At 51.5% G+C, this 17,485-nt stretch overlaps 1 protein-coding gene across 1 annotated transcript in view; it reads left to right on the top strand.

The window, feature by feature from the left end:
* Positions 1-17,485, top strand: part of LOC140355876 (ADAMTS-like protein 2) — a 68,317-nt gene that overhangs the window by 23,075 nt on the left and 27,757 nt on the right. Inside the window, exons 7-16 of the mRNA XM_072440516.1 lie at positions 356-501; positions 7,599-7,722; positions 8,453-8,533; positions 8,690-8,865; positions 9,901-10,246; positions 11,264-11,332; positions 11,412-11,592; positions 11,817-11,920; positions 12,021-12,147; positions 12,738-12,951. Coding sequence (XP_072296617.1) covers positions 356-501; positions 7,599-7,722; positions 8,453-8,533; positions 8,690-8,865; positions 9,901-10,246; positions 11,264-11,332; positions 11,412-11,592; positions 11,817-11,920; positions 12,021-12,147; positions 12,738-12,951 — 1,568 coding nt within the window. The remainder of the gene's footprint in view (positions 1-355; positions 502-7,598; positions 7,723-8,452; positions 8,534-8,689; positions 8,866-9,900; positions 10,247-11,263; positions 11,333-11,411; positions 11,593-11,816; positions 11,921-12,020; positions 12,148-12,737; positions 12,952-17,485) is intronic.

The following is a 17,485-nucleotide window of genomic DNA, read 5'->3' as shown; positions in this document are numbered from 1 at the left end:
TATATTTAAAATGTCTGTCTTTTGAATGTTTGAACCTGGGAAACGACTTTTTGCAGTTTGTTTTCTTTGTGTATTTCTTCATTAAAAATGTTAAAATCACTGATAAGTGAGTGAATCTTGTAAGTTTCCATGGTTTAATTTGAGGACTTTAAAATCAATGCACTGAATATTTACAAGGAGAATTTAGCATTTTTATACTGACAAAACACAAGCAAAATTCAGCCTCTGAAATTTAGAATGAAAACAATTCAAATTCAGAGTTAGAAATGTGCCATTGTTTTAAATGCATATGTCTTTATTTAAATAAAGTCATAGTAGGAAACATCCTCATTGTTCTGTGGTGTTTCACATGCAGCCGATTACATCAGCATCTCCAACAAACCATGTGACCTGCAGTGCACCACCATCAGCGGCGAGAGGCAACTGCTGGTACCGGCTCACGACGGGACCTTCTGCAGAGACACCAAGCACCACGGCGTCTGCATCGAGGGCACCTGTCAGGTACCACCACATACCAGACTGTCAGGTACCACCACATACCAGACTGTCAGGTACCACCACATACCAGACTGTCAGGTACCACCACATACCAGACTGTCAGGTACCGCCACATACCAGACTGTCAGGTACCACCACATACCAGACTGTCAGGTACCACCACATACCAGACTGTCAGGTACCGCCACATACCAGACTGTCAGGTACCACCACATACCAGACTGTCAGGTACCGCCACATACCAGACTGTCAGGTACCGCCACATACCAGACTGTCAGGTACCGCCACATACCAGACTGTCAGGTACCACCACATACCAGACTGTCAGGTACCGCCACATACCAGACTGTCAGGTACCACCACATACCAGACTGTCAGGTACCACCACATACCAGACTGTCAGGTACCACCACATACCAGACTGTCAGGTACCACCACATACCAGACTGTCAGGTACCGCCACATACCAGACTGTCAGGTACCGCCACATACCAGACTGTCAGGTACCACCACATACCAGACTGTCAGGTACCGCCACATACCAGACTGTCAGGTACCGCCACATACCAGACTGTCAGGTACCACCACATACCAGACTGTCAGGTACCACCACATACCAGACTGTCAGGTACCGCCACATACCAGACTGTCAGGTACCGCCACATACCAGACTGTCAGGTACCACTACATACCAGACTGTCAGGTACCGCCACATACCAGACTGTCAGGTACCGCCACATACCAGACTGTCAGGTACCGCCACATACCAGACTGTCAGGTACCGCCACATACCAGACTGTCAGGTACCACCACATACCAGACTGTCAGGTACCACCACATACCAGACTGTCAGGTACCACCACATACCAGACCGCCACATACCAGACCGTCAGGTACCACCACATACCAGACTGTCAGGTACCACCACATACCAGACTGTCAGGTACCACCACATACCAGACTGTCAGGTACCGCCACATACCAGACTGTCAGGTACCGCCACATACCAGACTGTCAGGTACCGCCACATACCAGACTGTCAGGTACCGCCACATACCAGACTGTCAGGTACCGCCACATACCAGACTGTCAGGTACCACCACATACCAGACTGTCAGGTACCGCCACATACCAGACTGTCAGGTACCGCCACATACCAGACTGTCAGGTACCGCCACATACCAGACTGTCAGGTACCGCCACATACCAGACTGTCAGGTACCGCCACATACCAGACTGTCAGGTACCGCCACATACCAGACTGTCAGGTACCGCCACATACCAGACTGTCAGGTACCGCCACATACCAGACTGTCAGGTACCGCCACATACCAGACTGTCAGGTACCGCCACATACCAGACTGTCAGGTACCACCACATACCAGACTGTCAGGTACCGCCACATACCAGACTGTCAGGTACCGCCACATACCAGACTGTCAGGTACCGCCACATACCAGACTGTCAGGTACCACCACATACCAGACTGTCAGGTACCACCACATACCAGACTGTCAGGTACCGCCACATACCAGACTGTCAGGTACCGCCACATACCAGACTGTCAGGTACCGCCACATACCAGACTGTCAGGTACCGCCACATACCAGACTGTCAGGTACCACCACATACCAGACTGTCAGGTACCACCACATACCAGACTGTCAGGTACCACCACATACCAGACCGCCACATACCAGACTGTCAGGTACCGCCACATACCAGACTGTCAGGTACCGCCACATACCAGACTGTCAGGTACCGCCACATACCAGACTGTCAGGTACCGCCACATACCAGACTGTCAGGTACCGCCACATACCAGACTGTCAGGTACCGCCACATACCAGACTGTCAGGTACCGCCACATACCAGACTGTCAGGTACCGCCACATACCAGACTGTCAGGTACCGCCACATACCAGACTGTCAGGTACCACCACATACCAGACTGTCAGGTACCGCCACATACCAGACTGTAAGGTACCGCCACATACCAGACTGTCAGGTACCGCCACATACCAGACTGTCAGGTACCACCACATACCAGACTGTCAGGTACCACCACATACCAGACTGTCAGGTACCGCCACATACCAGACTGTCAGGTACCACCACATACCAGACCGCCACATACCAGACTGTCAGGTACCACCACATACCAGACTGTCAGGTACCACCACATACCAGACTGTCAGGTACCGCCACATACCAGACTGTCAGGTACCGCCACATACCAGACTGTCAGGTACCGCCACATACCAGACTGTCAGGTACCGCCACATACCAGACTGTCAGGTACCGCCACATACCAGACTGTCAGGTACCGCCACATACCAGACTGTCAGGTACCACCACATACCAGACTGTCAGGTACCGCCGCATACCAGACTGTCAGGTACCACCACATACCAGACTGTCAGGTACCACCACATACCAGACTGTCAGGTACCGCCACATACCAGACTGTCAGGTACCGCCACATACCAGACTGTCAGGTACCGCCACATACCAGACTGTCAGGTACCGCCACATACCAGACTGTCAGGTACCGCCACATACCAGACGTACCACCACATACCAGACTGTCAGGTACCACCACATAAACTATAAAGCAGGACTAAAGCGGGTCTAAAGCAGGACTAAAAGCAGGACTAAAGCGGGACTAAAGCAGGTCTAAAGCGGGACTAAAGCAGGACTAAAGCAGGTCTAAAGCGGGACTAAAGCGGGTCTAAAGCGGGACTAAAGCAGGTCTAAAGCGGGACTAAAACAGGACTAAAGCGGGACTAAAGCAGGACTAAAGCGGGACTAAAGCGGGACTAAAGCGGGTCTAAAGCGGGTCTAAAGCGGGTCTAAAGCGGGTCTAAAGCGGGTCTAAAGCGGGACTAAAGCGGGACTAAAGCGGGACTAAAGCGGGACTAAAGCGGGTCTAAAGCGGGTCTAAAGCGGGTCTAAAGCGGGTCTAAAGCGGGACTAAAGCGGGACTAAAGCGGGACTAAAGCGGGACTAAAGCGGGTCTAAAGCGGGTCTAAAGCGGGTCTAAAGCGGGACTAAAGCGGGACTAAAGCGGGACTAAAGCGGGTCTAAAGCAGGACTAAAGCGGGACTAAAGCGGGACTAAAGCGGGACTAAAGCGGGACTAAAGCGGGACTAAAGCGGGACTAAAGCGGGACTAAAGCGGGTCTAAAGCGGGTCTAAAGCGGGTGTAAAGCGGGACTAAAGCAGGACTAAAGCGGGACTAAAGCGGGACTAAAGCGGGACTAAAGCGGGACTAAAGCGGGACTAAAGCGGGTCTAAAGCGGGTCTAAAGCGGGTCTAAAGCTGTTGCTAGGCGACATGAAGTGTTGTGCATGTTTCTGGAGTTGTCTGACCTGCAGCAGCTCCAGAACAATAACCCCAGAGTCACATTCTCTGTATGTAAGCTTTAAAAGGATGTGTTTCATTACAATCCGATGCATATGCACAGATGAAAGCGTGAACAAACGTATGATGACGCTGTAAATAACAGCTTCACTCTGATTGGTTCGAAGTGTCACAGCAGCAGAAGAAGCAGAAACATCTAAATAGTGTTAAATCCAGAATTGAGAAAAGCTCCGCCCTCTTTCTCCTCCACAAAGGTACAACGTGCCATTGTGTGAAGAACATACTCTGATGTACGGCCGCTGGCGACGCCATGTTTGTTTGGTTTGGGTTGTTTTCATTTCTGCCTAAACCACAATGCTGCTCTGATTGGTTCCTGTCCTGCCTTGTTTTAGAACAGATTTAAAGCCTGGAAGTGCTTGTGTTTTATAAACACTTCTTCGTAACGTGCCTGGATGGTTCATGAAGCTTGTCTCGTGACTCACAGCACATGAACGCTGTTGTTTCATGGGCGTGTCACTGGGGGCTTTCGTCTCAACCTGAGTTCATTGTGGTCTTGAAACGAACCACAAAGAGTTTCAAACCTGAGTCTCGATAAAGTCTCGTCCTGCTCCACAACGTTTAAAAAAGGTGTTTTCTCATTGGATCTTCCTGTTATTTATAATGGGTTACTGAACCCCTGGAAAGGTAGAGGACCAGGACATTTAGATGCTAATCAGGTACTCAGGGTGGTTGAGCCAGGGTCTCACAAAGACAAAGAGGATTCTAATAGACCATTAAGATTCTGAATAGGCTCGGTAGATACAAGGGGGGAGTTTCTGTTGAAACAAACAACTCTTTCTACTTCAGGAAGGCTCCTCCCAATGGGCGGGTCTTACCACAGAACAGTATTAATATCGGAGTTCTCGACCTAAATTCTGTTATTGACAATGACTCTTGGATGAGAGTCGAAACGTCTATTTTTTCTAACTGAGTCCAGATGACTACAACTGAAGCTTTTTCTACTATATATATATATAGCTATATATATATATATATAGCTATATATATATATATATATATATATATAGCTATATATAGCTATATATATATATATATATATAGCTATATATAGCTATATATATATATATATATATATATATAGCTATATATATATATAGCTATAGCTATATATATATATATAGCTATATATATATATATATATATATAGCTATATATATATATAGCTATAGCTATATATATATATATAGCTATATATATATATATATATATATATATAGCTATATATAGCTATATATATATATATATATATAGCTATATATAGCTATATATATATATATATATATATATATAGCTATATATATATATATATAGCTATATATATATATATATATAGCTATATATATATATATATATAGCTATATATATATATATATATATATTAGACTCTCCTTCTCGGCCAGGAAAAACTACAAAAAAACCTCTTTGGGAAAAAAGCGTAGAAACCTGGAGGAGTTCCAGAGTGAAGGAGAGATCCGACTCTCACAGACGTGAGGGAGACTGGAGCTGGAGCCACTCCTCAGGCAGATGAGGGACCGTCCACACGGGGCAGGGACCACTTCACCAGGGGAGGGGCATCTGGGTCCACAGGTCCTCAGGAGTGAGAGAAAGAAAAAGAAGGCGGTGAACAGTTTGCAAGTGGAATCAAAAAATAAATATTGTTTGATAGCATAAGTAGTCAGAAGAAGAAGAGGATAGTGCTCAAGCTGTCATACTTCCCCCAGCATAGTTACTCCTAGGGCAGCGTAGCTGAAGCTGTGGGTTTATCTTTCTGTTCCTAACTACTCTGACCATAAGCGATTTCGAAGAGGAACGTTTTAAGCCTGGACTTAAATGAAGAGACTGTGTCAGCATATTTAACATGGGTCGGGAGCTGATTCCATAACACAGGAGCTTGGTAGCTAAACGCTCTACCTCCTACAGTACTTTTAGAGACTCTTGGCACCACCAGAAGGCCAGCATTCTGAGAGCGAAGAGCTCTGTTTGGATGAAATGGTTCTATAGCATCTTTGAGGTAGGATGGGGCCATGTCATTTATGGCTTTGTAGGTCAAGAGTAGAATTTTGAATTTGATTCTAAACTCGACGGGGAGCCAGTGAAGAGACTTCAGCACTGGCGTAATGTGCTCTCTTCTTTTTGTTCCTGTTAGTAATCTTGCTGCTGCATTTTGAACCAGTTGAAAGCTTTTTATGGAGCTTTTAGGACACGCTGCAAGCAGGGAGTTACAGTAGTCTAATCTAGTCGTTACAAATGCATGGATAAGTTTTTCGGCATCACTTTTAGGCAGGATTCTTCTGATTTTGGCGATGTTGCGCAAATGGAAATAGGCTGTTTTACAAGCTTGATTTATATGAGCTTTAAATGAGAGCTCCTGGTCAAATAAGACTCCAAGGTTTCTTACAGTAGAACTGGAGGCTACACTGACATTGTCCAGTGTGACTATCTGCTCAGATAGAGCGTCTCGTAGATGCTTAGGGCCAAGCACAATGACCTCGGTTTGTTCAGGGTTAAGAAGCAGGTAGTTTAGTGTCATCCAGGTTTTTATCTCCTTCACACAAGCACTAAGTCTGTCTACTTGATCGCTCTGATCAGGTTTCATTGATAAATACAGCTGAGTGTCGTCTGCATAGCAGTGGAAGTTAATGTCATGCTTTCTGATAATGTTGCCTAATGGCAGCATATAAAGAGTAAACAGAATTGGACCGAGTACCGAACCCTGTGGCACACCGTAAATTACTTTAGAGCTTGGTGAGGAGCTCTGGTTTACATGAACAAATTGGTACCTATCAGATAGATAGGATTTAAACCAGCTGAGGGCTGTTCCTCCAACACCTACATCACATTCTAACCTCTGCAGTAGAATGTTGTGGTCGATGGTGTCAAACGCTGCGCTGAGGTCCAACAGAACCAGGATTGAGACCAGTCCATCGTCAGCGGCTAATAACAAATCATTTGTGACTTTAACTAGTGCAGTTTCAGTGCTGTGGTGGGCTCTGAACCCTGCTGTGGTGGGCTCTGAACCCTGCTGTGGTGGGCTCTGAACCCTGCTGTGGTGGGCTCTGAACCCTGCTGTGGTGGGCTCTGGACCCTGCAGTGGTGGGCTCTGAACCCTGCTGTGGTGGGCTCTGAACCCTGCTGTGGTGGGATCTGAACCCTGCTGTGGTGGGCTCTGAACCCTGCTGTGGTGGGATCTGAACCCTGCTGTGGTGGGCTCTGAACCCTGCTGTGGTGGGCTCTGAACCCTGCTGTGGTGGGCTCTGGACCCTGCAGTGGTGGGCTCTGAACCCTGCTGTGGTGGGCTCTGAACCCTGCTGTGGTGGGCTCTGAACCCTGCTGAGCTTTTAGAGGACATAATGGCTGAAGTTATCTCTGCTTGATCAACAGCTATGAAGCTTGAGCTCGTCATCAGATCATTTAGTCACAGATATTGCATAACGCATCCACATATTTAGGTGAACAGTTACAACTTTAATATATTTATACAGATTGAAGTATATATATAAGGAAGTATTTATTATTCCACTTCTGTTCCTACTCTGTGTTGCAACAGTGGAATTTCCCCATTTTGGGACAAAGGTCATCTTATCAGCATCAGAAGTGGGTGTGTTCTACATTATTTAGTTTGTATTGGATGTAGTTTGTGACAGCCTCATCTGAGCCGTGTGTCCTGTCCCTCTGCAGCCGGTGGGCTGTGACGGGGCGCTGTACAGCACCAGGACCGTGGACAGATGTGGGCTTTGTGGAGGCAACGGGACGTCCTGTCAGCGCATCTCTGGATCCTTCAGAACGGCACTCACACAGTTAGGTAACACACACTCACACATGCAACAGGTCAGATCCTTCTGAGGTCAGATCCTTCTGAGGTCAGATCCTTCTGAGGTCAGATCCTTCTGAGGTCAGATCCTTCTGAGGTCAGATCCTTCTGAGGTCAGATCCTTCTGAGCTCAGATCCTTCTGAGGTCAGATCCTTCTGAGGTCAGATCCTTCTGAGGTCAGATCCTTCTGAGCTCAGATCCTTCTGAGCTCAGATCCTTCTGAGGTCAGATCCTTCTGAGCTCAGATCCTTCTGAGCTCAGATCCTTCTGAGCTCAGATCCTTCTGAGGTCAGATCCTTCTGAGCTCAGATCCTTCTGAGCTCAGATCCTTCTGAGCTCAGATCCTTCTGCACCGCCCCAATGTCAGTGTGGCACTTCAGCTGTGGGTGGAGGTTCTTTATCATGATAGAACGGTTCATATCACGGCTCTTTCTTCTGCATCTGCTTCAAAACAACTGATCTCAACAGTCTCACTTTAAAGCAGCAGTATGTAACATCACCTGCATGAGTTCATGGGATGGAAACTTGGGAACAGTCTGTCTGGAGATAGAGCTGTTTTATGCCAAACTGAGGAATATGATTGGAAAAGAGCAGGAGGAGTCAGGTCTGTGGAGAGGCGAGCCCGCTCACAGTGAGGACACAGTCAGGTTTATCAGTGCGAAAAACAAAACAACATGTTTTTATTGTCTTGAAGTTGTAAATAATTCTGTTTTTGAGCAGGTTATGCATTTGTCACCAACATTCCACGTGGAGCCACAGACATTCAGATCATTGAGAGACACAAGACGGAGAACATCCTGGGTGAGAGCCTCAGCTTCTTAAGGTCAATACACTGCACATGTTTGAGAAGTCATTCTTTATTTAATGTCCTTCTTATAACGCGCAAACATTTCCCTTCATGATCTTTCACAATGTTTCGTCTTGTCCTGTAGAATGTAACGTGTTCTTCCTCTGCAGCTCTGTCAGACGAAGCGGGACGGTTCTTCTTCAACGGGAACAGCCTGTTCGATCACCCGCAGAACTTCCCTGTGGCTGGAACCGTGTTTAAATACAGACGTCCTAACAGTGTGTTCTCTGACGGTCTGGAGTACATCATGGCACAAGGACCCACGCTCCAGGGCCTGAACGTCATGGTAACACACCCCAATCGACAGCGCAGAAGGAAATCTGCTCCTGTAAAACAAATCTTAAATTTGAAAAAGCTGCAAAAGTCAGATTGTAAATGTCTCTACAACTTACGGCAATATTTAGCTGACAAAAAAGTGTCCTTTATCTCCCCCTGCTGTTAGCCAACAAGCTAGTTATTCACATCCAGAGCAGGAAGCACGACTTTGTGTGGCAAACAAGGAACTGAAAGTGCATTTGAGGCACAAATATCCAAATCCATAAATCAAATGGAGCTTTATCCTTCTGTGTTTGGGACGGCTTCTTCTCACGTTCTAGAATGTTCTGGAGTCATGTGACTGTAACGGCTCCGCCCCCTTCATCCAACCATAACGTGTACGGCAGAGGCAGGTCAAAGAGAAATGCCCCAGAACCTGTCATAACTGAAGCACATGAAATAAAATCATCTTTTCAGCCTCAGAAAGACTTTATGTCATAAGATTTGTGGCTCATGAGATCATCATAATCACAATAGTGACTCTCATAGTGAATTAGGCCCCGCCCTCCACCTGAGATTATGACTGGAACATGTTTCACTGGAGCATTAAAGGTGGTGGCATCTAACATTATATTATATTAATATTAACATGGGAAGTTTAAGGAGCAACATCTGTGCATCACAGAGTCGGTGTAAAGAGCTCCGCCCACAGAGTCGGTGTAAAGAGCTCCGCCCACTGAGTCGGTGTAAAGAGCTCCGCCCACAGAGTCGGTGTAAAGAGCTCCGCCCACAGAGTCGGTGTAAAGAGCTCCGCCCACTGAGTCGGTGTAAAGAGCTCCGCCCACTGAGTCGGTGTAAAGAGCTCCGCCCACTGAGTCGGTGTAAAGAGCTCCGCCCACTGAGTCGGTGTAAAGAGCTCCGCCCACAGAGTCGGTGTAAAGAGCTCCGCCCACAGAGTCGGTGTAAAGAGCTCCGCCCACAGAGTCGGTGTAAAGAGCTCCGCCCACAGAGTCGGTGTAAAGAGCTCCGCCCTCTCACGCTCTAAAGCATTTCCCTTCCCCCACAGTATTACAACTTGAATGGGAAGCTGCCCCACATCACCTACGAGTACACGGTGCCCCTCTCCTCGAGCCCCGCCCACTCGCACTCTAACCACACCCTAAACCAGCTGGGGGAGGAGCTGTCGGAAAGTCAGAGTTCAACCAACTACAGTCACCGGTTCCACAGCGACCTGGACTCCGACGACCAATCAGAAGATAAGGCAGAGGAAGAGGCGGGGCCAGAGGAGGAGTCGCTGATGTGGGAGATCAGGACGCCCAGCCCGCCTCCACCCGCCGCCATGCTGGTGTTCAGACCTGTGTTAAGCCATAACGATGTGGAGGAGCCAGGACCACCGGGACACGGGGACTTCAGTGAGTACGGGACACACCGGGACACACCGGGCCACACCGGGACACACCGGGACACAGCAGCACACGAGGACTTCAGTGAGTACAGGACACACCGGGACACACCGGGACACACCGGGACACACCGGGACACACCGGGACACAGCAGCACACGAGGACTTCAGTGAGTACAGGACACACCGGGACACACCGGGACACACCGGGACACAGCAGCACACGAGGACTTCAGTGAGTACAGGACACACCGGGACACACCGGGACACAGCAGTACACGAGGACTTCAGTGAATACAGGACACAGCGGGACACACACAGGACACCACAGGACACACAAGGACACACCGGGACACACCAGCCTCTCCTTCCACCTGGAGATTCTTTATTTGTATTTTCTATTTTTAAGATACACTTTCCAATTTTAAAAACGTATAACAAAAAAACAGCAGGAACAGAAGAAGAGCAGAGAGAACACAAGAGATCAAAGTGAACTGTAAAAGAAAAAAGAAGACGTCCAAAGAAAGTTAAGCACAAAGTCGGTCAAATTTGTCCTTTTACAAATGAAGTCTGAATGTAATTTTTCTCAATTTGCCTGATGTCTGTTCCTATGTCAGTCCAGTCCTCAGTCGTTGGAGATGTTTGTGTCCTCCATTTCTTTGTGATGGACTTTATCCTGCCTCCCTGTGCTCCGCCCCTGTCCCTGTGCTCCGCCCCTGTCCCTGTGCTCCGCCCCTGTCCCTGTGCTCCGCCCCTGTCCCTGTGCTCCGCCCCTGTCCCTGTGCTCCGCCCCTGTCCCTGTGCTCCGCCCCTGTCCCTGTGATCCTTACTTATCCTCTTTATTTGAGTCTCTCCAGGTTGTACAGTATTTCACGTCTTTATGGGACAATGTAACATTCACTGAAGGCACGAGGAGGATGGACAGGGGCCCCCAGGCTCTGTTTGTGCACATCCCTGGTCCCTATGGTTAATAGTGATAGTATTATAGGTATAATATATAATTGTGTTATTTTGTGTTGATAAATAGGGAGTACATCTAACTCAGTGGACGACCCGTCCCCTGAGGACGACGCGGCCCTCCTGCTCTCATTCCCAGGTGAGAAGTACTTTAGGCCTCAGTGATGTCATGATTGTTGCAGGAGTATTTTGTGTGTTAAATATGAGCTTGTTGTTAGGCAGTAAGAGCGTGCACTTGGCCCTCCCAGAGGACGCCACGCTCCTGTTACTGGAGCAACTACAGCTGAACCAGAGCCACTCAGACCCTTCCTCAGGGAACATTCACTCTGAGCCACAAGCAGCAGGGGACAGTGTCCTGCTGAGGCTCCAGCAGCTGGCCCAGGCCCCCAACACAGAGAGGTACAGCACACACTGCAGGTCACACGTGTCACACAGGTCACATGTGTGACCTGTGTGACACGTGTCACACAGGTCACATGTGTGACATATCACACATGTGACCTGTGTGACACGTGGTCTCTGATAGTGTCTCTATATTTTTGCCGATTTATATTTCAAACCCTTGTTGTTTTGACTCATTGGACACATGTCCCTGTGATCCTGCTCGTTTTGTGTTCTCTCAGTAATGACTTCGATGTGGGGTTGGACCAGGACATCCCGAGTATATCTGACATGTATCGCTGGAAGGTGTCGGCTTACGCCCCCTGCAGTTCAACGTGCACTACAGGTAGGATTAACCCTGAGTGACCCCTAACGCACGACCTTACACCCAACTGTCCCCACACATGAGACGTCCCAATAAAGTCCTGGATGTGTGTGTGGTTCAGGGATCAGCACCAGTTATGCCCTGTGTGTGCGCTACGACGGCACCGAAGTGGACGACAGTTACTGTGACTCTCTGACACGACCAGAGCCCACGCACGAGTTCTGCACCGGGAAGGAGTGCCCCGCCAGGTACTCACACACCAGTTCTGCACCCCACCAGGTACTCACACACCAGTTCTGCACCCCGCCAGGTACTCACACACCAGTTCTGCACTGGGAAGGAGTGCCCCGTCAGGTACTCACACACTGGCCTGGGCCTATTTCAACCGTTTGGGAACAATAAGTGCAATATCTTTGACAAACTTTGGGATTAAGGTTTGAATTGCAGTTTATACGTTGATGTTATGATTCTGTTCAAAGTTGACATTTTAAACACTTCCAGGCACATTAACATCTGAGAGAAGAATGAAATCTGAACTGCTAAACTAATCCTGCCGTTATGTGTCCTATCACAATGATGCAGACCACACTCAGATCTACGTCTCACTGTCGGCAGGTGAATATGGACCTGTGCATTCACAAGATGCAACACAAAAACAGAGCAATGTAGTGTATTCTATCCAAGGCAGTCATTGTGAGACTAAACCTGGACGTCTCTCCGCCTCCGCTCCCCCCTCATTGGTCCTTTGACCTGCTGTAGACTGGGACAAGAGTGGTTATTTAGTTTGAATGTGTAGTAAAGGTAAATGAGCCGTTAAAGAGTGTGGCGCCCTCTGCAGGTGGGAGACCAGCGGCTGGAGCGAGTGCTCCCGGACCTGTGGCGAGGGCTTCCAGTACAGGACGGTGCGCTGCTGGAAGATGCTGTCTCCGGGCCTGGACTCGTCTGTGTACGACTCCCTCTGTCTATCACATGACCTGCACAAACCGGCCAATCGGAAAGTGTGCTCCGGCCAGAGCTGCGGGCCTCAGTGGGAGGTGTCCGAGTGGTCCCAGGTACAACACTCTCAACAACTGTTTAAGATCAGTCCTAAATGTGGAGCCACTCCCTAAACACTGGGAATCTCCCACAGCTACATCCATAAATCCACCTGGTATGAACAGTTTTAAGGGTTATAATTCCATCACGCTTTACAAACATCTGTGGTGTATATATTATGTGAAAATAGATCAAAACAAAGTATGAATAAGAAATACAAGTGTCCTAAACTCAAAGAAACAGCTGGAACCTGAGTGAGAGGAGCTCACATCAGAAGAGCAACGTTTAGCTCACTTTAATTACATGCAAACAACCCAGAAAGAGAAGCTGACACTACAGTAAATACTGCACATGTGCTCTACGATCTGCCATCAGCGGAAACGTGTCAATGAAGGAGAGGAGCAGATCAGAGCAGGCTTTCTGCTTCAGTTTGACTCTTTTTAGGTTAAGATCTTTTCAAATGATTCAAAGTAAAAATGAGACCAAATCCAATCCTACTTTATTTGTGTAGCACTTTATAAACAAAACTTTTCAAAGTGCTGCTCATATCTATGTGCCCGAGAGCCCCGAGACCCCCGAGACCCCCACGTGCACGTATCTATGTGCCCGAGACCCCCGCGTGCCAGAGACCCCCTCGTGCACGTATTTCTGTGCCCGAGACCCCCGACGTATCTCCCGAAGTATCTATGTGCCCGAGACCCCCGAGACCCCCGCGTGCACGTATCTATGTGCCCGCGCCCCCCGCGTGCCCGAGACCCCCGCGTGCACGTATCTATGTGCCGGAGACCCCCGGAACCCCCGCGTGCACGTATCTATGTGCCCGAGCCCCCCTACGTATCTATGTGCCCAGGACCCCCGACGTATCTATGTGCCCGAGACCCCCGCGTGCACGTATCTATGTGCCCGAGACCCCCGACGTATCTATGTGCCCGAGACACCCACGTACACGTATCTATGTGCCCGAGACCCCCGCATGCTCATATCTATGTGCCCGAGACCCCCGACGTATCTATGTGCCCGAGACCCCCGACGTATCTCCCGAAGTATCTATGTGCCCGAGACCCCCGACGTATCTATGTGCCCGGGACCCCCGACGTATATCCCGAAGTATCTATGTGCCCGAGACCCCCGAGACCCCCGCGTGCACGTATCTATGTGCCCGAGACCCCCTCGTGCTCATATCTATGTGCCCGAGACCCCCGACGTATCTATGTGCCCGAGACCCCCGACGTATCTATGTGCCCGAGACCCCCGCATGCTCATATCTATGTGCCCGAGACCCCCGCGTGCTCATATCTATGTGCCCGAGACCCCCGCGTGCACGTATCTATGTGCCCGAGACCCCCGCGTGCACGTATCTATGTGCCCTAGACCCCCGCGTGCCGGAGACCCCCGCGTGCAGGTATCTATGTGCCCGAGACCCCCGCGTGCCGGAGACCCCCGCATGCACGTATCCATGTGCCCGAGACCCCCGCATGCACGTATCCATGTGCCCGAGACCCCCGCGTGCCCGAGACCCCCGCGTGCTCATATCTATGTGCCCGAGACCCCCGCGTGCACGTATCTATGTGCCCGAGACCCCCGCGTGCACGTATTTATGTGCCCGAGACCCCCGCGTACACGTATCTATGTGCCCGAGACCCCCTCGTGCTCATATCTATGTGCCCGAGACCCCCGACGTATCTATGTGCCCGAGACCCCCGACGTATCTATGTGCCCGAGACCCCCGCGTGCTCATATCTATGTGCCCGAGACCCCCGCGTGCACGTATCTATGTGCCCGAGACCCCCGCGTACACGTATCTATGTGCCCGAGACCCCCGCGTGCTCATATCTATGTGCCCGAGACCCCCGCGTGCACGTATCTATGTGCCCGAGACCCCCGCGTACACGTATCTATGTGCCCGAAACCCCCGCGTGCACGTATCTATGTGCCCTAGACCCCCGCGTGCCGGAGACCCCCACATGCAGGTATCTATGTGCCCGAGACCCCCGCATGCACGTATCCATGTGCCCGAGACCCCCGCATGCACGTATCCATGTGCCCGAGACCCCCGCGTGCCCGAGACCCCCGCGTGCTCATATCTATGTGCCCGAGACCCCCGCGTGCACGTATCTATGTGCCCGAGACCCCCGAGACCCCCGCGTGCACGTATCTATGTGCCCGAGACCCCCGAGACCCCCGCGTGCACGTATCTATGTGCCCGAGACCCCCGCGTGCACGTATCTATGTGCCCGAGACCCCCGCGTGCACGTATCTATGTGCCCGAGACCCCCTCGTGCTCATATCTATGTGCCCGAGACCCCCGACGTATCTATGTGCCCGAGACCCCCGACGTATCTATGTGCCCGAGACCCCCGCGTGCACGTATCTATATGCCCGAGACCCCCGCGTGCACGTATCTATGTGCCCGAGACCCCCGCGTGCACGTATCTATATGCCCGAGACCCCCTCGTGCACGTATCTATGTGCCCGAGACCCCCGAGACCCCCGCGTGCACGTATCTATGTGCCCGAGACCCCCGCGTGCACGTATCTATGTGCCCGAGACCCCCGCGTGCACGTATCTATGTGCCCGAGACCCCCTCGTGCTCATATCTATGTGCCCGAGACCCCCGACGTATCTATGTGCCCGAGACCCCCGACGTATCTATATGCCCGAGACCCCCGCGTGCACGTATCTATATGCCCGAGACCCCCGCGTGCACGTATCTATATGCCCGAGACCCCCGACGTATCTATGTGCCCGGGACCCCCGACGTATCTATGTGCCCGCGACCCCCGCGTGCCCGAGACCCCCGCGTGCACGTATCTATGTGCCCGAGCCCCCCTACGTATCTATGTGCCCGAGACCCCCGACGTATCTATGTGCCCGCGACCCCCGCGTGCCCGAGACCCCCGCGTGCACGTATCTATGTGCCCGAGCCCCCCTACGTATCTATGTGCCCGAGACCCCCGACGTATCTATGTGCCCGAGACCCCCGACGTATCTATGTGCCCGAGACCCCCGCGTGCACGTATCTATGTGCCCGAGACCCCCGACGTATCTATGTGCCCGAGACCCCCACGTACACGTATCTATGTGCCCGAGACCCCCGCATGCTCATATCTATGTGCCCGAGACCCCCGACGTATCTATGTGCCCGAGACCCCCACGTACACGTATCTATGTGCCCGAGACCCCCGCGTGCACGTATCTATGTGCCCGAGACCCCCGACGTATCTATGTGCCCGAGACCCCCGACGTATCTCCCGAAGTATCTATGTGCCCGAGACCCCCGAGACCCCCGCGTGCACGTATCTATGTGCCCGAGACCCCCGAGACCCCCGCGTGCACGTATCTATGTGCCCGAGACCCCCGACGTATCTATGTGCCCGAGACCCCCGACGTATCTCCCGAAGTATCTATGTGCCCGAGACCCCCGAGACCCCCGCGTGCACGTATCTATGTGCCCGAGACCCCCGAGACCCCCGCGTGCACATATCTATGTGCCCGAGACCCCCGCTTGCACGTATCTATGTGCCCGAGACCCCCACGTGCACGTATCTATGTGCCCGAGACCCCCGACGTATCTATGTGCCCGGGACCCCCGACGTATCTCCCGAAGTATCTATGTGCCCGAGACCCCCGAGACCCCCGCGTGCACGTATCTATGTGCCCGAGAGCCCCGCGTGCAGGTATCTATGTGCCCGAGACCCCCGCTTGCACGTATCTATGTGCCCGAGACCCCCGCGTGCACGTATTTATGTGCCCGAGACCCCCGCGTACACGTATCTATGTGCCCGAGACCCCCGCGTGCACGTATCTATGTGCCCGAGACCCCCTCGTGCTCATATCTATGTGCCCGAGACCCCCGACGTATCTATGTGCCCGAGACCCCCGACGTATCTATGTGCCCGAGACCCCCGCATGCTCATATCTATGTGCCCGAGACCCCCGCGTGCTCATATCTATGTGCCCGAGACCCCCGCTTGCACGTATCTATGTGCCCGAGACCCCCGACGTATCTATGTGCCCGGGACCCCCGACGTATCCCCCGAAGTATCTATGTGCCCGAGACCCCCGAGACCCCCGCGTGCACGTATCTATGTGCCCGAGACCCCCGCGTGCAGGTATCTATGTGCCCGAGACCCCCGCGTGCAGGTATCTATGTGCCCGAGACCCCCGCATGCACGTATCTATGTGCCCGAGACCCCCGCGTACACGTATCTATGTGCCCGAGACCCCCGCGTGCACGTATCTATGTGCCCGAGACCCCCGCGTGCAGGTATCTATGTCCGAGACCCCCGCGTGCACGTATCTATGTGCCCGAGACCCCCGCGTGCACGTATCCATGTGCCCGAAACCCCCGCGTGCACGTATCTATGTGCCCTAGACCCCCGCGTGCCGGAGACCCCCGCGTGCAGGTATCTATGTGCCCGAGACCCCCGCGTGCCGGAGACCCCCGCATGCACGTATCCATGTGCCGGAGACCCCCGCATGCACGTATCCATGTGCCCGAGACCCCCGCGTGCCCGAGACCCCCGCGTGCTCATATCTATGTGCCCGAGA

This window comes from Eucyclogobius newberryi, unplaced genomic scaffold, assembly GCF_026437365.1.
Source record: "Eucyclogobius newberryi isolate DKJ021-1_F unplaced genomic scaffold, fEucNew1.0.hap1 SCAF_12, whole genome shotgun sequence".
NCBI classification, from domain to species: domain Eukaryota; kingdom Metazoa; phylum Chordata; class Actinopteri; order Gobiiformes; family Gobiidae; genus Eucyclogobius; species Eucyclogobius newberryi.
Note: the sequence above shows the minus strand (reverse complement) of the source record. Positions and strands in the feature narration are given on the sequence as shown.